Genomic DNA, 23818 nt, shown 5'->3' on the forward strand with positions numbered 1-23818 from the left:
ATGTCAAGGAACTGAGGTAGGTGCTCCCTTGTGCTATGGAACAGCACCGAGGCCAGTATGGCAGCAGCACAGTGAGCAAGGGGAGAAATGGAGGCAGCAGGGTCAGACAAGTAGTCAAGAACAAGTCATTGCTTTCTTAAGTGGACCCCTAAGTTCAGGAAATAATGCCAAGAGTTAGTAAATGGGACAACATCAAATTAAAAAACTGCACAGCAAAGGAAACAATTAGAAATGTGAAGAGAGAACCCACAGAATGGGAGAAAATCTTTGCTAGCTACTCTTTTGACAGAGGATTAACATCAAGAATATATAGAGCTCAAAAAACTTTACACCAAAAAAATCAAGTAACCCAATTAATAAATGGGCAAATGAATTAAGTAAACATTTCTCAAATATATGAAAAAATATTCAATATTGCTAGCAATTAGGGAAATGGCAAATCTCAGATATCATCTTATACCAATCAGAATGGTAGTCATTAAAAATACTACTAATAATAATAAATGCTGGAGAGGATGTGGAGAAGAAGGACACTGTTGGTGGGACTGCAAATTAGTACAATTGCTATGGAAATCAATGTGGAGGTTTTGATATTGAGGAAATCAATGTCAAAAGACTATGCATGGAACTACCATATGACCCAGCTATATCACTTCTGGGTATTTATCCTAAAGAATTAAAGTCATCTTACTAGTGATTCATGCATACCAATGTTTATAGCAGCACAATTCACAATAGACAAACTATGGAACCAGTGTAGGTATCCTTCAACAGATGAATGGATAAAGAAAATGTGGTGTATACACACAATAGAGTTTTATTCAGCCATAAAGAAAAATAAAATTATGTCATTTGCATGAAAATGGATGGACCTAGAGACCATCATATTAAGCAAAATAAGTCAAACTCGGTTTAAGGGTTATACTTTCTCTCATATGCCAAAGCCAGAGAGGAAAAAGGAAAATGGGTGGGGGTGGATCTTCTCAAAATCAAAGGGAGATCAAAAGAGGAAAGGGACCAAAAAATGGGAGGTGGCGAGTGATATTAGCCAAATTATATATTATTATGTATTATGTGCATGCACATATATGTAACAACAAATCCCGTCAATATGTACAACTATAATGACTTTTGTCATTTAAAAACTTATAGTTCTTTGGATTTTATTGTAGGTGTGATGGAAAGCCCTGGTTGGTTATGAACTGCCAGGCTGAATTAAATCTCCTGGCTCAGTCTCTTGAGTAGTTGGGACCACAGACATGTACCACCAAGCAATGGCTTGAGAAATTATTTCAAAATAATTTAAAAGGATTGCTCCAGTTACTGTGTGGAAAACTGGCTATAGGGGGCAACAGTTGAGGCAGGGAGATAATTAGGAAGATACTACAACAGTTCAGGAAAGAGATGACAGTGGCTTGAACAAAAATGGTACTGTGGGACTTGGTGAGATGTAGTTGGACTCAAGATGTATTTTGGATAATTGACAGGACTTACCCAAGGATTGGATAGAAGCAGGAGAGAAAGAGAAATCAAGGATAAATAAGATGGAATCAAATTGTATTTTAGGAACATACTGATTACACACAGGAAATGGTTAACATTTAACTTAACTTTTTGGTACTGAGGATTGAACCCAGGGGCACTTCACCACTGAACCACATCCTCAGCTCTTTTTATATTTATTTAGAGACCGGGTCTCACTGAGATGCTCAGGGTCTCACTAAGTTGCTGAGGCTGGCTTTGAAATTGCGATCCTCTTTCCTCAGCTTCTGATCTGTTGGGATTATAGGTGTGTGCCATTGTAACTGGGTAACATTTAACTTATAAGGCAAGAAGAAGAGATCTTGTTCTTTTATACAGTAGAAAAATCCACAGATATATTGTCTTATTTGAAAATTAACTGCACATCTTAATAGACAAGGGACAGGGTTGTGGAATATCTAGATTCATAAAACTGGGGCAAATGATTTAAAGCATATTTTGGAAAAAAAAAATCGCTCTTCATTTGATCCTTTCTCCCATTACTGAGATGCCAACCACAGAAAGTCACATTTTGCATTTGATAAAATAGGAGCTGAAATTAAGTAGTTCATAATTCTTAATATTTTCTTCAGTTCTTCACTCTTATATAAATAAAATGATAAGTGACATGATTTTAGCAAGAGTAAACCAAAGAATAATTTTACTTAAAGTACAGGTTACCTCTTAATAGTAGACCAAGTTAACACTTGTATTTTACAAGCCTTTCATGAGACTTCTTTCAGCATATTTATGATATACATATTTCTTTTGAAACTTCTATTTTGAGAGGGAGACTCACTAAGGTATGAACTGTAAGTTCAAATAGTCACATTTGCAATGAGAATAGCTAGTATCTTTTCTTATCGTTAACAATAGAGGAAGGTAGGCAAAAGGGTGAAGAAAACTGCCTCTCAGGTGAATTCTCCAACTGGAGCCCTCTGCAGAGAAGACACCTGGAAGCAGAACTCCACCTGGACCCCCTGAGTGGAAATAAGCCTACTACAGAGCTGCAGTCTTCATTCCAATAAATGGACCAGAGAAGACACAACCACACAGAAACTGTCTAGCATTTATTCACACGCAAGGGTAAGAATCGGTACAAATAATAAACAGTGCTTTAAATACAAATAAATAGTTCTGGTTTCTAAAGAAAACAATTCTATATAATTCTAAGTTAAGTATTTTCTAAATTCCTATTAAAAATAGAAGGCTATTTGCATTAAGTTCTACTCCACCATAACCCTTTGAGGACGTAAGGATAAGTGGTGAATTCTATACTCCAAGAAGTCACCAGAAAGATGGGAGATAGTTTACCCACCTCCCTGAACTATAACCCTCAACTGGAAAGAGAATTACTTGCATCATAGATAACATAGCTAATAAATGCAGAAATTATTTGCTATCTAAAGATATCTAAAAACACTGACCTTGGGAAAAGTGATAAGAATTTCTCTGAATCAGTTCTGTGGATTATGAAACTTCACTGAACTGAATTTTGATTTCCAATGTCTTAAATTCATTTAAACTCAAGGAAGACTTAAATTCCCATAATGAAAGCTTCCTCTTGCTAGGAATGATGGTGGAAAACAGTCTGTAATCATCATGAATGGCACCTAGAGTAAGTAACAAAGTGATTGACCTAGTAATGAAGCAACAGTGCTGCCCAGTGAAATAGTCGGTCAAGTGTGGCACCAAAATGACCACAACTGTGAAGGAACAAATCTCAAATCTGTCAGTTTATATATCTATCTAAGTTGTTATATTTTGAATGTTCAAAATGGAAAAAATATCTAGGGTAAAGTATGTTCCATAAATGAAGGATCACTTTCAAGTCATGCAGTTTTTTAAAACTACATAAAACATGAGGTGTTTGAAATCTTGGTGCCAGAATGGTGCCTGCTCCACTGACTTTCTGCCCAAGATCATTTGACCTCTTCTACTCAGACCTCTACATGATTATCAGAAAATAACATATTTGATAATGACCAACATAGCAATGTTTAGATTTTCCAAAAAATTTTGCTTTCTATTCAGATTGATCATGATACAATTCCAAATAGAACAATCTCATGCTTTAAAAACAATCTCATGCAATAAGTGCAATTTTAAAAGTCCTGTGTTAATAACAACATTTGGTATTATAAGAGGCAAGATTATTTGGATTTAAAAAAATGATTACTATAGAATAAAAATTAGATTTCCAAACAAAAATTTCATTGTGGTATAAAATGCTAAATTTGACTCTATAGTCCATTGATGCAAACAATTTTAAGATCTACACCACATTTTCCTAATTGGGATTTTGAAACAATAAGCATAATTCTTAAGCAGATTACTACAATGTTTGCTCAAAGGACAAACTCCCTTTTGCCAAGAACTCTCTTTTTCAGTTTAGTTGGAGGAATTTCTGTTATAAATTCTTGAACAGCAGTTCTAAACATGATTTAAAATGTCTTACTTTCCTCCCTGTCTCTTAACTTTTTCTTTATGTTGTAAAGACATGTGCACAGAAAAATGTTCTTTTGACAGAGGTTAATAAATTTAGTTTCCTGATTAAATAATAACATTTTGTATGTTTGACTTTCTCTCTGGCATACTATATAATGTTTCTGTAGTTACGAATCCAAACAAACCAGCCAACTAGAGCATCCCAGTGTTCAAATCAAAATTTTGGACACAATCCTATTTATTCTGGATGATGCTCAATTCTACACATAGTTCAGGGAAGACACATCCATAAGAACATCCAAAATGTTATGTTACCAAACTCTAACATGTGATTGTGCTCTGTTGGATAGTACCATCCACATCTACAAAGTACCAAGGCAGAGGAGTCAGGTGTGGAGACCAATTTGCTTTTGCTGCCACAGTAATTCACAACCATCATCTTCGAGATTTCCAAGCTGTTCTAGAATAAGGAGTAGTCCTTTTTTTATCTGGTGGCTTAAAGTAGGAATAAACAGGTGCTGCTGGATACTCCGCATCAGGATTTTCTGCCATCATTTTCAGCTTTGCTTCAATGGCTTTAATCTTTGCAGTGACACTGAAAAACAGCAAAGGATCAGAATGGGCCTATGTTCTTTCAGAACGTACTTGTATATTTCATCTCCTTGTGCCTCTTTAGAAGCAAAGAGATATTTAATTACAAACACTTAAACATTTCATATAAAAGAGAGAAAGAGGTAAAAAAAAAACCCAAAAAACAAAACCCTGTCATTTTAAGGAAAAAATCAACTCTGAAGCATGATTAAATTTTTAATACAGACCTAGACATTCTTAACTTCACATGTTGTTATATTTAATTCTTTAATTCTTCACAGATGCTATTCTGCACCTTAGTGCTTAGCAGAGTAGGTGCTCAAGGAGGATTAAAATATGGCATCAGTTTATAGTCTTTATTTTGCAGAAGAAAGTGAGACACAGGGAGGTTAATTTGACCAATGTTAAATAGTAAATGATTGAACTGAGATTTGAAAACAAAGTGATTTCATAGCCTATGCTATTAACCATCACACTGTATCACCTTTTGAATCACTGAATAATAATGGAAAAAAATATTCTGGAGATCCTATGAAGTCTCCCTTTATTAAAAGGGAGACTTATAACAGATAACAGATATGTTTTATTTACAATGAACCAGGCATAGTATCCAGCATTTTATTTATGTTGTTTCTAATCCGTATAATAAGCCGATAAGGTTTAGCCATTCATATTTTATGGGTGAATAAGCAATTGCACGAGCAGAAATATGTTCAAGTTTCACACAGTTTACAAACTGCACAGCTACAATTCAACCCCAGTTCATCACCAATGTCTTCGCTCTTTCCTCTCCATCAAAGTGGGAATCCAGCAACTTTGTATTACATAGAAAGGAGAGGCTGTGAAGTTGTGAGGAATCTGTTTCTGACTGAGGTCACTGCTAACTCCACACAATAAAGCACTCAGACAATGGGAATTTTTTGGCCCATGGATTCCTTTATCTTCCATTCTTGATGCCGGCAATGGTCTATTGTAGTGAGAGAAATTTGGAAGCAGTGTATATATGGTCTTCTAGGGATCCTCAATAGGTATACATCTGCTATACATATCCATAAATTTTCAGAGGCAAGAAATTTAAAACTAAGTTCTCATAAAGAAACAATTAAATGTTTAAACAGATGTTTATCCTGACTTGAATATTACACAATATACACGTGTTGAACATCACATAGCACCTTATAAATGTGCAATTTTATGTGTCAATTAGAAAATTTAAAAGAAACCCTCAAGTTACAATAAAAAGAGTATTGAGGTATTACCAGGATGCATTTTGGCTCCACATCTATTAAAGTGACAGCCCTTCGTTCTGTTTAAAAAAACAACCTTCTCTAATTAGGGTTCGATGTTAGTAGAAAAATGTAAGTTGAGATTCTTTGGATTAAAACACAGATGGAAAACACTAGGCTATCTGGTAAATAAGTAGCGAATACTGGTCATAAGAAGCTAAACACATGATCATTGTAATATGGAGATATTAAAAAATGAGTCTAGTCACTCATGCAGTAAGATTTATGATAACCTCCATGGAGATTGACCTGTGATTGAGGAGGTTCAGATCTTATGGGGAGAAGAGTATAGTGGATATAAACTCCCAGTGAATCTAGAAAAATCCATAAATGTTTTGTAAAACTTTTATTTTTTAAAATTTCCAGAAGCACAGAACAATAAAGGCAATATAAAATAAAGAAAAATCATGACATTAAACTTATATATATAAGTATAAAATTAATTTCAATTTACCAGTTTATCATTCCTGAAAATATTCCAGGATCAATCCCCCTTCAGTTTGGTTTGGTGGAGATGATATATGAGAAAGGCATTTTCCCCTCCTGTTTGGTCTTTCATCCAAATAGACATCACTTTCCTAACTTTATGACTATTGACTTCTGATCCTTATGTATCACTTATGTTCCTTCACATATCTTCTTCCCCTGCCCTGGAAAAATCTTTAGATCTATATTCCTACATTTACTGTCTGGAGCGACCCTGAAGTTATTACTTCAGGACTAAAGGACTGATTATATATATATATTTTTTTTTTTTTTTGGACTGGTGATTAAATTCAGGAGCGCTTTACCACTGAGCTACATCCATAGCCCTTTTTATTTAATTTTGAGACAGGGTCTGACTAAATTGCTGAGGCTCGTCTTGAAATTCTGATCCTCCTACTTCAGCCTCCCAACTCGCTGGAATTACAAGCATGTGCCATCACATCCAATATAAAGATTAAATTCTCAAGTCTGTTAGACCTTGCTTTGAATTCTAACTCTGCTATTTGCTACTTACATAATGGCCAAGATATTTCACTTCTCTAAACTTCAATTTTTTCATATATAAAGTGATTTTTATTATACTTAAATGACATACTGCATATAAAGTGTTCAGCACAGTGCTTGCTTCACAGTAAGGTTGTTAAATCCTGGGCATTGTTATTATTACTAAAAATTTCTCGTAGGCTACAATGTGGAAAAAAAAAAAAAGAAAAAAAAAAAAAAAAGAGGGGGAGAAAGAAAACAAAACAAAAAGCCCAACTTCTACTTCTGTTCTACTACCCATTTACCTTCCCCTTTCTCTACCCAACCCTTAGTGTCCCTGTTTTGAATTAGCTCCAAAGAAATAACTGACAATTCATAGAAACTAGAACCAAAACTATTATAGTTGATGAATGGTACATAGAATTAAATATCTGAAAACGAAAATTTATATAAATGAACTCAGGGATAGTGAGGAAATCAGTGTATAATGGCAAATGCCAAAGGGACCCAAGGTTTTACTAAAATGCTTGTTTTTAAGGTGAGAGCTGTGTCTGATATATCTTTGCATCTCCAGTGTTAAGCACAAGGCTTGGTGTGTAGCAATTTTTTTTTTTTTTTTGGTACTGGGGATTGAACCGAGGGGCACTTAACTACTGAGCCACATTCCTGGCCTCTTTTTATTTTGAGACAAGGGCTTCCTAAGTTGCTTAGGGTTTTGCTAAATTGCTAAGGCTGGCTCTTGCCTCAGCTACCAAAACTGCTGGGATTAAAAGTGTGTGCCACTGTATCGAGCTGATGTGTAGTAACTAAACCTGCCCTTTTAAAGTGAGTGCATTCTATAAATGGGGAGTACAGGATTATGGGGTGTACATGATCTTGGGGGAGATGTAAGGAGAGGAAAATTTATACATTCTAGAGGTTAACTGAACCCATTTCTCAACACATCAAGTTAGCAGATTCTATTCTAAACTAAGAGTCTAAAGATCCACTATGTTCTGTGTAAGTGAAGGTGTGCAACAAAGAGAGCTCAGGCTCTTGAACAACTGTGTCCTTCTATGGTACACTGTCTTACCTTAGATTAGACTGAGTAGGCTCAGTGCTTGAGGAAGGTTCAAGACTGATTGGAAGAATCTTGTCATTTTTGTTATGATCGTATCTCTGAAAGAAAAGAGGTATTACTTTATGTGAGCAGAAACCAGTCCTTTATTTCAGTGCATGGGTTCAAAAATGCTAATCCCACCCAGTTTTTCATCAACATTTTCCAGATAATTTTAGGACTGCTTTACCTAGAATTAATGCAAAACTGTATACAAGTTGGTCTGAAAGCTGCAAGTTTAGAAAACAGTTGAGAAGCTTCCATCTAGCCATTAGTCCTCCTTATTTGGTAGGAAAAGAATTTCAATGTTTGAATTCACAGATGGTGCAAATAAGCAGCAGGGTTGCCCTCTTACATTTTTATTTTAACTGTCACATATCGCCTCTTACAATATTTGCTTTATCCAAAGCACTTTAAAATCCTGCTAGCTTTTGCAAAGTACCAAGCATAATATTTAACTCAACAGGACTGAGTGGAAGAAAAAAATATTAACAGCTTTCAGTTGCTGATACAGAAAACATTGTATAGTAAAGGAGTTTAATTTGATGCCAGATAATTACATATTTCTTGTAAGAAGTAAATAAAATATTAAGAGAGCAATCAGGAGCCTCTGGTCAAAGATTTACAGGAAGAGAACCACGAGGTACAGATTTTCAAATGAAAGACAGGAATGAAGGATGATTTCTCTTGCATGCCTTTTCAATGAGATGCAGAGCAAGAAAACGACAGCCAGTTTGGCAAAAGAGACTTGATTTTCTTTTGAATAAAAAAGCATTTGGTAATTCTTCTTGTTTCTATTTTTAAGGCAAAGTGTCCTAGAAATTCAGAAGGCTCTGTGATTACCTGAAATGCTCATAAGGATCCAGTGTCTAAGCTTTTGTTTTTTCAGTTTGGACTTAGTGCTTGAAAGTCTGTTTAGTTTCTATGATTCTTAACGGGGAAGCTTGTTGGGTAGGGTTGAAAACTATGCTCATATAGCTAACAGCCAAAGCCCCAACTCTGACTGTCAGAAATTTTTTTTTGCAGGCAGGTCTGTCAAGACACACTGCAGAAGGAAAACTGATTCTTGGGACTGCTCCAGTCCACACACTTCACCAGCTCTGTGCCAGCTGGAACAGAATACCATTCATCTTCTTTTTCTTTTATTTTAATGGCTACAGCTTTCCTAGTGCCTTCTCCCAAGAGACCAACTGCAGGATGAACAGGGCAGTTTGCCACTTCTCAGGTTTGGAGACAATATAGGCACTGCAAAGTCCCACAAACTCGCACTCTAATAATTCTCAAGATCTCTGGAGTAAGGAGATGCCAGTGCTATAAGCACTCAAGAGAAACTACCCATTTCTCAAGCTTTAAGAATAAACAAATTCAAACTCTCCATAGAGACAAGAAGCTGGGAAGAGTCTAATAATTGCCTAAAGCAACTAATTTTCAAAATAAATACATTTTTTCCCTCTGAAGAACAACCCCCACTGAAAAAATGATAGAGGCCTGAGTATACACATCAGCCACATGGAAAAATCAATCAAAAACAGGATCTGTGGGCATGTGGAGAGAAACAACGAAGGAACTTAATCCCTACGAGATGCTTCTCAAAAGAAAAATCTGGCAACACACATGGTAAATACAAGTAGGAGACCAAAGTATGGCTGTTCCAGATGTGAAGAGGCTGGGATGCAAATGGAGACATGGGCAACTGTCTTTCAGAGACTCCCTGAGGATGAGGCAAGAAACTGTTTTTCTAGCCACTTAGCCATACCTTTACTTGAGCATGTGCCCATCGTACCACCAGCTTCTTAGACAGTGCCAGCTTGCCATTGAGACACTGGATGGCTTGTTCTGCTTCCTGTCCAGAAAAGAGATGAAAGTTGGTCATAAATTCAAAAGCTTATTTATCACTTTGTATTCTTACAGGGCCTTATTAGCTTTGATGGCTGAGTTTCTAACCAAATTACTTTTGGTAAATGCTTGGCAAAGGGTTTATAATTTTAAAAGGCAGAGTTAAAAAAAGGTATAAGTCTTTAAAAGTAAGACAAAATTCAAATTCTGGCTGTTACTTGTTGGCAGTATAATGTCTGGCAGGTCACTTAATGTCTCTAGCTTTGTCACCTATAAAATATGGTATACTATTACATGCTCCTCAGTGGTGGCTGTAAGGATTCAGAGTGCATGGAAAGTGTGGAACATATGGTAAGCAATTAACAAATGTTAGCAAACAGCATGGTTCTTATTCAGTGATACCTTTCTATACACCTCCAGAAATTTTAATCCCTACATGGACAATAGAACTATATCCTAGACCAGGACTTACTCCCTGGATCCAAAGTGAAAAACAGCAATGGCTTCAAAGGATATGGGAGTGAAGGAAACTAGGCCGGAAAAAGCAGGATTGAGTCAAAGAGATTGAACAAGGTATCTGTGTGAGTCAATCTATGCACCTGGTTTTAAGAGCCACAAGTTCCCTGACCCTTTCCCCATCAGATATTGGAGCAACAAGGTTGAGAGGAATTCCTGAAGCTGGATAACAGTCACTCTAGGTCACTCCCAGGAAACCTGGCTATACTTTCTCATCCTGACACATCTGTTTTGCCCTATTTCTGTCCATGAGGCACTGAGCCAAATGTAACCCAAATTTAGTGGAGGCAAAGAAGTCCTTAAGGAACAGAAGATGAATAGAAAGTCCTAGAGGGCAGGGAGAGTCTAAAACTGAGCATAAGACAAATAAGCACTCTAGTATGGTTTAACAGTAAAACCAGTATTTATTTGTCTTATGTTCTGTCCCTCCAAAGCTCATCAGCATGGCATTCAACAAATATTCTTTTTGGTACCCATTGTGTGTCAGGAATCGGATATTAATTGACCATCCTGGTTTCTCTACAAAATAATAAGTCAGACTGCTAAATAAGAGACACATTATCCTTTTTAGATTTCATTTGATAAATTAGAACTTATATGGTATTCTATTAGTTCTGAGGTATCAGCAATAGTAAGATGTCAGCAAGGGATAAGTGTTTTTAAAAACAAATAATCTAAAACATTATTTCAAAGTTCAAGTATTCGATGACACTGAATGTCAACTGTGTTTTCATTTATTCTTTCTGTAACATAACATCCCATTATAATGTACATTTTTCAACAAAAATTGAAGCCAAAAGAAGTTGAGACATATGCTCAAAGTCAGTAAATAAAAGAGTTGAAAATACAGGTATGTTTTGTGACTTTTAATCCAATGTTTTTAAACCAGCATTTGTTCCCAACATGACTTCTGATTTTAGGAGTCTGTAAGAATCCTCATCACACTATTATCAGTAAGGAAAAATAAAGTATTTAAGAATACTAACTATATGGGTATTCTTTCACTTCTCTCAAAAAACTTGAATAATTAGAATAACATATCACTTATTACTATTTACAAAATTAGAGAAAATAAAAAATACCCAGGACCGACAGGAACAAATAACACCCTCAAACAGTCTCAGAACATATTGATACAACATTTCTAGAAGGCATTTTGATAACTGTATAAAACAATAAAAAAACCCTATATGCATGACCTTTGAGGTGCCAATCCATTTCCAGAAATGTGAAAAACATATTTATACATATAATTACATACATATAATATATAATTACATATACACATATAGTTAGAGAAGATATTCATTATTGTGATGTTACACTAGTCAAACATTGGAGATAACTTAAGCAGCTTAAGACATCGAATACTTGAACTTTGAAATAATGTTTCAGATTATTTGTTTTTAAAAATTTTAAGAATTTGGGATCAGTCATATGTTATATAATGAAATATACAGTCATGAAAATGTCATTAGCTGGGCTGAGGTTGTGGCTCAGCAGTAGAGTGCTCACCTTGCACATGCGAGACTCTGGGTTCGATCCTTAGCACCACATAAAAATATATGAATAAAATAAAGATATTGTGTCCAACTACAACTAAAAAATAAATATTAAAAAAAGTCATTAACTTTTATTTGCACTGTAAGTCACATGATGACAAAAAGTTTTAATATATTTTGAGAGGCTAACATAATAATATGATCTTATTTGTTTATCTGTATATATGTGTACGTGTGTGAATGTGAAGAAAGAATAAAACTGGAAAGATACATCACTAAATATTAAATGATTTCTGTGTATTGGGCTTAGGGCTTGAAAAATTTTTTGGTTTCTTATATTCATCCAAAATAAGCATGTATTACTTTGTTTTTTTGGTACCGGGATTGAACCCAGGGGCACTTAACTACTGAGCCACATCCTTAGCCTTTTTTATATTTTATTTTAGAGATAGGGTCTTGCTAAGTTGCCGAGGCTGGCTTTGAACTATGATGCTCCTGCCTCAGCCTCTCCAGCTAGTGGGATTACAGGCACGTGCCATTACACCTGTCCGTAAGTTATTCTTAATAAAACAGTAACTAGGCAATGTTGCTAACTTATAGAGAATACCAGGTAGCATCTCTCTCTCTCTCTATATATATATGTATACACATTTATTTTGTTTATTTTTACGTGGTGCTGAGGATCGAACCCAGGGCCTCACACGTGCTAGGCGAGCACACTACTGCTGAGCTACAACCCCAGCCCCACATCTTTACATTTAATAACATTCCAGTTCTATCTCTTATCATTGTATTTCTACTGCAAAAACTAAATTTAAATATAAGAAGATATATATAGATGGACACAATACCTTTATTAGATTTATTTACTTTTTATGTGATCCTGAGAATTGAACCCAGTGCCTCACATGTGTGAGGCAAGCACTCTACCACTGAGCCACAATTCCAGCCCTGAGAAGGGTACATTTTTAAGAAATCAAAATAAAATGAAGTTTGTGGGTGGTGCACTACAAAGTTTCTGTACCACAGGGTAAAAATTCTGAAAGAAAAGGAGGTTTTGTTGGCCAGCCAATAAAGAAACAAAACAGGATAGGAAGGGGGAATACCCACACACTCCATATGGGTATCCCAAATCCTTTGCTAAATAAAGTAGGTTGGTCGTCTTATACCTTGAGCCTGGGGAGAGGAGATCTTGCAAGCCATTCCTTAACTGTGCATCTTTTTTAGTATTTGCCATAAGGCACACAGGCAACAAGAAACTGCTGGTCTAGTACACAAGAGATGCACAAATGATTATGGAGTGTGGCAATTACCAGGAAAGGGGGAGGAAAGCAAAATTACCTGTTTAGTTTCAAAGTTAACAAAACAGTACCCTCGAGGCTGTCCCTCCAAAGCACCTGACTTGTGGAAGAGGAAGTCGAACTGCTTCACCTTACCAAACTTCTGGAGGAGTTTGAGGAGGTGGTATCTGTGGAAAAAGAAGAGGCTATGAGATCACTGGGAATTCTGCTGGCCTCTCAGCCTCAAGTGAGAGATAAGAGTAGGAAATAATGTGTCTTAAGGATAAATCTCTTGCCCTTGCCCCTGTCTTCCTCCAAACTGCTGTTTACTTGGCAATCAGAGTTGTTTGACTCTCTTTGGAATGGGAACTAGGAACTCTCATACCCAAGTGTCTGTCCAACATAAAAACACCAAACAAAAAACCCACATGTAACAAACAGCTGTCTGGCCCACAAGCATCATTTGTTTTTCTTTTGGAGAAAAGCTCAAAAATAGTGTCAATTTATTTATTTTTAATTTCTTGGCAATGAAACTGTATTTGTGAATAACTGTTACTCTATCAGAAATATATGTCCACACTCCAAAAGCCAAAGCCTATCCTATCTCAAAGATAAACAAAGTAACAAACACATATACATTCATACAAGCAAGCAAACTAAAACAGGGCTGGAAGACTTCCCTAGATTTTGTAGTTAATCATTAGACCCAAATTGTACTTGTAAGAAATGCCAAAAACTAAACTACAGCTAGTGGCACTTCCATTCAGTGCTTGAGTTTCAATCCCTGATGTCCTGGACATCAGAACTATATGGAACTATGGGACCAGGACTAGTCTCACACAGGGCAGGGGAATCAGACTAGACCCTGTGAATCATCCAGTTATACATAGGTAATTAACCAACTTCGGTCACCTTAATGCAGTTTATACTGTGGGGTATGATCAATAAAGAAAGTAGATTGTCAAGGAAGAAATTTATTCCTGGCAGGATGTTCACTCCAAGCTATTGCTTGCCACTCTGCTCTTCATCCTTTTCTTGGATTCCTTACTCTAAAAGGTACTTGGTTTCAATAGGGCTTTTAAGTTATTCAAACAGATGTGGCCTTAACAGGTTGCTGTGGCCAATCTCAATCCCGACTTCCTGTCATCTGATGTAAGAGTGAGACAAACCAACAGCTCTCCCGTTTCCTTTTCCTTTGGCCTTCCTCCTGGCATCCTCCGTGCTATTGAAATGGAGTCAAGGCTTTCTCTAAACAATAATGTCCCTGTGATACTAAAAAGGTATCAGCCCACATGCTAAATCTGTTATTACTGGGAATTCTACCCCAGAGGGAGTCAGTCAAGATGTCATTATAGCCACATTTATATTTACATTGTTTTCTAGGAGAAGCTCATCAGAATTTTATTCTTGAGCAAGAATCTCCTTTGGGAGGCAGAAAGATATCAAATAGATCATAAGCTATACTAAATTTGATACTAATGTACATCAACAAGTAAGCCCATTATCCTGGATCAAGTATCTGACACTGTGGAGCAAAGAAGAAATAATACAGACTAGTACTGGGGCAGGATGGAAGGATCCCAAGGCATATTGTGGATAGTAATCCAGTCTTGGGAACTTGTTTTGAAGGGAAAAAAACCAGGACCCCCTACTTTCTTAATTCCCAAACCCATCAGAAGACCTCAACAACCAGTGAGAATATAGGAGGTGACTCTACAGGAGAAAGGGAGACACCTTGAGTGCAAATTTCTTTTGTGATTTGATTATCTAAAAGGCTTACAGCAAGGGCTGAGTCTCTCAGACAATAGACAAGACAGGTTAGAGTCTCCCCAGGGTCTTTCATTTGCAGCTGCACCTTCCACTTACTATACCCATTCGACCTTTATACAGTGCTGTGGAATGGTGGGTGAAACCCATTAAAAAAAAAAAATCTAAGGCTACTGTGGGGCTGGCCATCTTTTCATTAGTTTCATTCTGCTTAATAGCAGGAAGGTAATGTGATTGGCATTTCCTAGGAAATGAATTTTAATTTACTCAGGAAAAAAAAAAAAGCCAACAGATTATTCATTGTAAAGCTAACAAACACATTCTGCCTGAGAAGTGCGACCTTAAGATTCCAAGAACATCTGCTTAGGTCTGTGTCTTTCAACTTCTACAGGATTTCTTTTCTTGTTTGATAATTTCTTGAAATTATCGGAACACTGAAACAAAAGGAATGAAATGTTTACTATTTTCCTTCCTGGAGATGGGGACTGCAAGCTCTGATAGTGAAAAAAGCCTGAAGATCTTGCTCTCACATCTGCAAGCACTTTTATCTGCTGCAGGAGCACAGGAGAGCTGCTACTCAACAGAGGCTTGCTGCACTTATGAAATGTGTGCCCCACTGCCCTCTGGAGTGAGAATTAGCACCCCAGTTCCATCACATCTCTGCAGCTTAAATCAGTGTTTCCCGTAATGAGTTTTTAAAAAGTGTTCCTGCCCGGTTGCACAGAAGTAATCTATACACATATTAAAACAGACACCTACTATGTGTCAAGAACCAATTTAGCACTTGGACTATCCAGATGAATAAACTGTTTTTAAGGCCCTTACATTCTGGTAGTGATATGTAATCAAACAACTGTAAAATGGTGTCATGCTTACAGGCACAGATGAAGAAAGTTCAATTGTGTAGGGAAGGTGGTAATTCAGGAAAGATTTGTGAAAGGTGTGGCATCTGAGTGAGGTGTGTCAGTTTGAGTAGATACCACATATAAAGATGCAAAGATAAAAAAGAGTCCGATCCAAGGGAGGAGAGTCTAACAGCAGGCAGGGGATAGGGTATGAAGGATGTTGTATGCTTAGGGAATTTAAATTTGATGTTGTATGCAGTAGGAAGTCAATGGAATGACATTTACAATTATCTCTAAGAGCTGGGGAGTTCATTGGTGGAGTGCTTGCCTAGCAGACCCAAGGTTCTGGGTTCAACCCCCAACCCCCACAAAATAAGATTTTTGTTTTTTGAGATGGGGTCTCACTGTGTTGCCCAGGCTAGCCTTGGTCTCTTGCAATCTTCCTGTCTCAGCCTCTGAGATAGCTAGGATTACATAAATGTACCACTGTGCATGGTTAAAAAAAAAAAAAAAAAAAGTTGTTTTTTTTTTTTTTTGGTGCATGATTTATCTTAGAGAAGAATTTCTTTAAAAGCACATAGAAGTTACTGAGGTCTTTATATTCTATGCTATGTACCTTGTTAAATGGTTTTATTGCAGTTCAGATTTAAGTAATCTAATAGTAAAGGCTGTTTCATGCAAACCAAGACATAAAAAGAAACTTGGAGACAGAAGGAAAAATAAGAAATGGGTTGAGAAAGAAACAGATTTCTCGGGGGTAAAAACAATGCTCTCACATGCTCCTGCATTTAGTTTCCCTTGCATTCTAGTTTATCTAGTGAATCCCTGAAAGTTTGCATCAGGAGGACACTTCCACTTAGCTGGCTCTCCACTGATTTTAAGTTTACTTAATATACTCCAAATTGACCTCCCCACTACAAACTGGGATGGCTCTTTTTAGCTACTCTATGGTCCCTGCGGGGACATGAATTATTTATATTCCTCAGGCAAAACCCCTCAGGTGTCCTCAGCCACGTAAAATGAAAATGAAAACAAAAAACCTCTCAAGATCTTCTTCAACTCTCTTCTTTAATCATGTTCTTCCTATCTCAGACTCACCTACTGTCTATAAGTTCACTGTCTCTACCTAGGTTGACAGTGATGGCTGGCCTGGTTTATGGTAGCCTATCCTAACTAATCTTGAGCTTCAGTTTCTGGTCTTCCAATTCATCCTATATGCTTGAGGTCTAATTTCTCAATTAAAACATCACTTTCATGAAGTCAGTCTCCTGCCAACAACCTACAAAACAAACAAACAAAATCCCCCACAATAAATCTCTTCTACATGGAATTCAAAAGCGTCTTCTTAAATTTTAGACTCTGTCTTAACCTGATGGTATTCTATCTATCCATCTGACTACTCTATTCATTACCATTTACTTTTTTTTTTTTTGGTAGCAGGGATTGAACTCGGGGCACTCAACCACTGAGGCACATCCCCAGCCCTATTTTGTATTTTATTTAGAGACAGGGTCTCACTGAGTTGTTTAGTGCCTCACCCTTGCTGGGGCTAGCTTTGAACTGGAGATCCTCCTGTCTCACCCTTGAAAGCCTCTGGGATTACAGGCATGTGCCACCACACCAGCTTAATTACCATTTACTTTTTAACCTCTCCTTCAGCCAAAATATTCTGCTCACACATAAAGATCTTTCTTATTTCTACTCTTATATTTTTATTTATTATTTTACCTTCACTTAGGATGCTTTTTCTATTAAATTATACTAGCTTTGTTCTCACACTTCTCCTTCTTATGTATAATGTAGTACTTATTATTTTGGCTTTCTACATAGCACATTCAATACTGAAAAAAGCCAGTATTAACCCTTTTAGAGAAAAACTACAATTCGGAAAAATAGATGTCTAAGTATATCAGCTTTTTCGGTTTTTTCCATTGAAGGCACTGGTAGTGATATTTAAAGATACGTTTAACCCTTATAGTTCAACTGGGTCCCACAATTTAAAAGAAATCCTTACATGTTTAAATTTAAAACAGGATACCTTAGGTCATGACTGTTCAATTACTCAGACTATTAGAGTATTTGTACAAAGTGCACTAAATTAGACAGTGGTAAATTAGTTCTATGATTAACTACTTCAGTAAATTAAGCCAACTCATTTAACTCTTTTTTTTCCTATAAAATAAGGAAAATAATATCTGTTCCACTTATCTCCCAAATTTGTTGTGAGCTTAAATAAGGTCACTATACAATATTAGAATTAGAAGATGTGTTCATATCATTTAGGTGAACACTCTCATTTTACAGTAAGAAATATGAGTTAAAATGTAGTTAAGGAATTATAGTTGAAATAACATGGGTTTGGACTCTGTCACTTCCATAAATAAATGTTCATCACTACTTCCTCAAATCCAAGTCTCTTAAGATATACTTAGTCTTTACCTATATTTCTGGTATGTAGTATAGGCTAAATAGGTCAATACCACAATAACAAGAAACCTAATTAATTAGGCAGTTAGTAAGGAATGCATGTTCTGTTTAGACTGATGGACTTTCTACCATAACTTGAGTAGGATTCGGATTAATAACCAAGAAGCACGCACGCACACAGACACACAGACACACACACATGCACACAGACACACAATGACCAGAACCAGTCACAAAATAAACTCAGAAAAACTGAATGGGAAAGTGCTGTTTTTGAAAATTACCTGTTTTACATATTCTTGTAAATACTGATAGTAAATATATACTGTAATTTGTTTTCTAAAAGAGGTAAGAAAACATTTGTATAGGACAGACATTCAGTTCAGTTTATGAAAGAGATCAAGAGGAGAGGTGGTAAAGAGTAAGGATACATACATAGGACAGAGAGATAAGAAGGGTCAACTGATGGGGAAACAGTAGGAACTGGCAGCAATTTGTGGGTGGGGAATAAGTTTAATTGGGAAAACTGGAGGATACTCTGCAAACCTCTGTCAAGAGTCATTACAAGTTTAGAGATTTAGATTCAGTTAATACTTTCTGAAGATTTATAAGATATACCTTATGTGAATCTGTGTGTGTGTGTGTGTGTGTGTGTGTATACACACACACACATATAGGGAATGACTGTTAATTATACATCTAGACTCACTGTTATTTACCCTGAGAGGAGAGGGATCCAAAAGTTTATATATTTCAACAACCTTGGAAGGAAATCATATATTTCCATAAGTTAAGACTTTACTAAAATGTTATGTTTTTTTTTGCTTAGAATTAAGTAAATTAAATGAGGAAATGCTAGACTTTCATGTTAACCATAAAGTAGTTATGTCTTTATTTAAAAATAAATCAATTACTATTTAATAAATCAGTTTAATAGATGAAATGTTTTTAGGTAAGGAATCCATAGAAGAAGACTAGCAAAAATATATACAGAAGTGGGGACACCCTAGACAGAACACACACTTCTGGCTGGAAAGGCCGTAATCTGCAGTTTGGTACTTGATGTCGACCTTTGGCCTCATGTAAAAAGGACAGAGGTGTCAGTAGGAAAGTTTTGATTTAATGTTCTTGTTAAAGCTCTAACTGAAAAAATTTCATAATACTCCAACTTATGACATAAATGGAGATGGCCAATGCCCATTGCACCTTCCTGACAAGCAGGACACAATTAGCATTTAATGGAATTGCAGCCAACACAACCAACACTGTTTCCAGGCTTGAGATTTCCATTCAGACAAGCAGAGGTGGGAATGGAAACCACTCTTGGAAGCAGCATCCCCTGAGCTAGGGTTTTAGGTGATGGAAAAAGTTTCTCTGATGAATAGACATTGAGAGATTGAGCAGATTCACATTCATCCTCAAAGCCATGGACCATTAAAGAGAACTGAAATATATGCTACATTCTGGGGTCCCTGTGACCAAGGTAGTATAATATAGGAGCAACATATCTTATATACCATCATAATTTCTAGAGGGACCCACACTAATCTACAGTTAGCTGATCTGAGCTCCATCAGATTTAAGGAGCTAAACTTTCTATCATGACCCAGACCTATAAATTTACATACCTTTTCTTCTCTCCTCATCCTGATCCTTAAATACACCTCCTCTCATGCCAAGCAGCTCTCTCCTCTCTTCTTCCCTTTGACACTATTCCAAAGAGAGTAACTTTCTAGGGCTGATGAAATACTCCACATCTGCTTGATTCATTGGCTCAGCTCAGTTCCTTCACCCATTACTACTCTGCTACCAACCCTCACCTTCCCCCTGCAAAAAACAACTGGGAAAAGAGGAAAAAACCTCTCAATTATCTGTGACCTTGTGACTTTTAGGCCCCACTTTTCTCTATTGTAGTTTAAGAGAGCTGGATTGTATCAGAGGTTTTCAAGTGTGCTCCATGGAGCCCTGGAAGTTCCACAGAGTTTCTTCAGTATTGCCACAGAAAGAATGGCAGCTAACAAAAGGCTTTGGATATATATCCTTTTTGACATCACAGTAGCTATAAGCTTTTATTTTATATATAGTTTCTGATTATTTTCACTTTATAACAGCATCCCTCAGATTTAAAAAGCCTGAAAGCCATTTAGCATGGCACACAATTGACATTCAAATCATTTGATAAATAACAATAAAAAAAACCAAAGGAACTGGGATGGTCTCTGAGATCTCTTCCCACTTTCGCCTTCTGTGATTCTGTAGTTGCTTACAGGAATTGGAGTCAAGTGGCACCCCTATGCTTATCTGCAAAGGTACTGAGACTCTGCTTATTCTATCACACTAAGAGACAAAATATGTCCCAGGCTGATTTTCAAAAACAATTCCCTGTAGCCACTGGGTACAAGGATTCAATAGTTGGAAATTGGAGAACATCTTTGGCAAGTAGGAAAAAAGAGGTATATGTTTTAAAGGGTTCCCAAGTCTGTGTTCTCACAGTAGCAGAGTGCAAATACAAGAAAAATGACAAAATAACAGGCAAATGACATCATTTTCCATTCAAAGACAAAACATAAATAACAAGGTAAAAAATACATAGTACACCCTTTTGAAATTCTTCTGAGCAGCACCACCACAAACATCCCAACTTTATAGGTAATGAATTAAGGTGACTTAGACTTACTCTGTGATTTTGGGGTCCAGGTTGCCAATCCATAATCTGTGCCCTTCCTGTAGAGAGCCCTCTGAAAGGATGGATGCGTTCTCCAAGGGAAGAGTTTTGGTTTCTGCTTCCATCAATCTCTATGAAATACTAAAGGCAATGTGAACATTCAGGCAGGAGAGGAGCAACCCTGTATGAACATGAGTCTTCAAATTCAACCCAGCAAACATTTACTCAAGGAGGGCATGTCCTCCAGGCAGACTTTCTGAGGCCTCAGTTACTCCACAACAATGGCCCCAGAACCAGTTCCCTTGAGACAGCTCCTCCAGTAGCTAGAGCACAGAAGCTGCCATTTCAGGTGAAAGAGGAGTGGCTGTGTGGAGAAATTCAAGCTTTCCTCCTCTGCAGCTAGAGGCTGACAGGGCAGGAGGCCAAAGATTCTATTACTACATGACACTTGAGTTTAATGACTGTCACTGAAATAAGCTTTGGAAGAACATTAACACCACTGAAGAGGATGGTCAGAGAAGAGCAGTGTTATATCCCGTTTCCTCATGGAAGAAGCAATATTGCCAAAGGAAGAGGCAATATAGAAAATCTGCAGATTTTGGAGTTAGGACTGGTCTGAAAGCAGCTTGTGTGACTTGGTGAATTATCTGAACTTTCTATGATTCAAATTTCTCAAATATACTAATAGAGATGATAATTCTTATATTATAGAATTATTGTGAAGATTAAAGATAGTACATGAAAAAAGCCACTAAGCACTATATCTACCAATAGTAAGTTATCAATATCAGTTATTATCCTGTTTAATATCCGGAGAGAAAGTGGGTTGAAGAGACTAATTTACCCCTAGTTATTCCAGTTCCACCATTTGCTAGTTGAGTAACTGGGTAAGTTACTTAACCACTTTTGCCTTGGTTTTCTTATCTGCAAAATGGGCATAATACCTCACTGAGTAGTGCAGATTCAGTAAGTTACAGGCCTAAAGCATTCAGAACAGTGCATGGCACCTAGGAAGCATTCAAGACTGGTAAATTATCACCAGTCTTAGTACCTCATGTTATGGCTAAGGGGAACAAGGATTTCGATGGACACAGCAATGGAAAGAGCAGAAAGCTTGGTGTCAGAACACCTAGCTTTGAACTGTGGCATTTCCACTGGAAGTTGCTTCTCTGAGCTTGTTTCCTCATCTTTAAGTAATAAGCTTTGCCTTGCTTATAAGTTAAGGTTGCTGAGAGAACAAAAAATGAGATGACAGGTAAAAAGAGATAATAAATGTATAATGTGATCGAGAAAAAAGAGATAAAGGGGTTAGGAAGAGGGCAGGCTGTGCCAGACTTCAGAACTCCCTGCTAGAAAAAAACATGTCCTATATATTCCAAAGGGCTCAGCACTGTAGAAACTGTCTTAACAATAGCTGACATATATTGACACTGCCATTACCTTTTATTCTTCTAAGTACACCCACAAAACCTAGCACACAGCAGTCCCTGGTTTAGCTGTTTGTTGAGCATGCTTATCTATTCCCTTCACACTAGGGTATTTTTCTTGCTTTCCCACTCACATCTTTAACCTGTTCAGTAACATGTGACAAGCAATTATGAGCTGCTAAAGCCTGAGCTATGCACTGAAAACAAAGAAACGAATAAGCCACAGCTCTTGCCCTTACTTCCTGAGAGGAAGGTGATACAGACATATATAGAATCCCAGGAGTGAAAATGGGAGAAACATTTTGTCTTCATCCTGCTTTTTTTCCCCTCTATTTTCTCACAGTTCATTCTTTCAAAAAAAAAAAAAAATTGAGTTTCTATTTTCTAGGTAATGTCTAGTTAATTATTGGGCAGTGAAGAAGCAAGTTCCTGCCCTCAATAAGCTTGTATTTGGAACGAAATTAGATATAACTAGTGATAAATGCTGCAAACACAATTAATCTGGGTGATCTGACATGGTTTTGGATTACCTTAGATTGAATGGAGAGGGAAGGCCTCTCTGAAGATGATGACATTTGAGTTGAAATTTGAATGATAGAAACTTCTAAATTTTTCATATCTAAAACCACCAACAAAACCAAAAGCTACTTAATAGTGCAAAAAGGTACTATGTTTTGATGGGAAGAATGCAAAATACAGGGCTGGAGAGATCTGGATTTGAATCCTGACTTTTGAACCAAGTTACTGTAATAAGTAACGTCATCTCTCCCAACAGAGTAGAGTCTCCTTGATTCTCTATCAGTCACTTTTTGTATTCCCATATAATATGAATTCAAGGAGTCGGTTAAGGGCTTATTTTCTGTTACCCTCACTAGTAGCTAAGCTCAAAGAGAACAAGGCCTTGCCAATCTTGATTATGCACTTAGTACACTGCCTGGCGGCTCATGGCCGGTGCTCAATATTTAGTAAGTGAATGAATGCAACAAGGCACTTCTTCAGTTGAAGCCTCAGTTTCTGCTTCCTTCCTAGAATGGGTACAAACATTCCTATCTCTGAGGTCGTTCTGGGCCTTAAGTAAGACTATACTGGCGACAGCTCAGCACAGGGTTTTTCGAGGTACAATAAGGTGTCATAAAAGATCAAGACGGCACAGGACTATCAAAATTCTTTAGATCTGCAATGGCGATAAACCCTTAGGTTAACAGAGTTCACAGTCGACACCTGTCCTCCCAGCTGAGCAGCAACAACCCTGGTAAGCCAATAATAGTTATTCGGGGAAACTCAACTCCAAAGAAGCAAAGGGACCTGCTCCCCCAGACTAACAACGGCGTCAAGCCTGGAACCCCGGCTTCCCAATTCTTGGCTGCGGATTCCCAGAGGCGAGAGGTTATTACTCGGATTGTTATTTCCGGGCAGCAGCAGGACAATCCGGGGCGGGGCCTGCGAGCGGTCCTGCCAGGCGGCCTCTTCTAAGACCTCCTCGCAGGGCTGCCGGTGAGGTGCAGGAACACGTCGCAGCCGGACTCACCTGGTGGCCTCGGCGTTGTATCCTCAGCTCATGCCCCGAAAGCAGGTCCTAACTCCGGGTCCGACGGACGTGTAGCTCCGTCCGCTTCAACACCCGCCCGCAGCCAGGCCGCCC

The 23818-nt window shown here is 37.3% G+C and overlaps 1 protein-coding gene across 2 annotated transcripts; it reads right to left on the reverse strand.

Annotated features, from left to right (window-relative positions):
* Window positions 1–2578: 2578 nt before the first annotated feature.
* Rbm18 (RNA binding motif protein 18) lies at window positions 2579–23812 on the reverse strand. 2 transcript variants are annotated; one of them, XM_027944861.2, is made up of 6 exons: window positions 23705–23812; window positions 20762–20880; window positions 13107–13233; window positions 9668–9754; window positions 7888–7973; window positions 2579–4564 (listed from the first exon to the last, which is right to left on the reverse strand). In XM_027944861.2, exons 2-6 carry the CDS (start codon window positions 20872–20874, stop codon window positions 4405–4407), a joined length of 573 nt encoding a protein of 190 aa, XP_027800662.1. In that variant the 5' UTR covers window positions 20875–20880; window positions 23705–23812; the 3' UTR covers window positions 2579–4404. The 2 variants fall into 2 exon arrangements, with proteins under 2 accessions (XP_027800662.1, XP_027800657.1); XM_027944856.2 differs by having other exon boundaries at window positions 20762–20890.
* Window positions 23813–23818: the final 6 nt, after the last annotated feature.

Source organism: Marmota flaviventris, chromosome 13, assembly GCF_047511675.1.
Source record: "Marmota flaviventris isolate mMarFla1 chromosome 13, mMarFla1.hap1, whole genome shotgun sequence".
NCBI classification, from domain to species: Eukaryota; Metazoa; Chordata; class Mammalia; order Rodentia; family Sciuridae; genus Marmota; species Marmota flaviventris.

What these genes read in the sequence shown, in the direction of transcription:
- Rbm18 (XM_027944861.2), bottom strand. Translation starts at nt 20,874, where the DNA reads ATGGAAGCAGAAACCAAAACTCTTCCCTTGGAGAACGCATCCATCCTT. An exon ending in CTGGACCCCAAAATCACAGA is followed by an intron (nt 13,234 to 20,761) that starts GTAAGTCTAAGT and finishes CTTTTTCCACAG; the next exon opens with ATACCACCTCCTCAAACTCC. An exon ending in GGGCACATGCTCAAGTAAAG is followed by an intron (nt 7,974 to 9,667) that starts GTATGGCTAAGT and finishes CTTTTCTTTCAG; the next exon opens with AGATACGATCATAACAAAAA.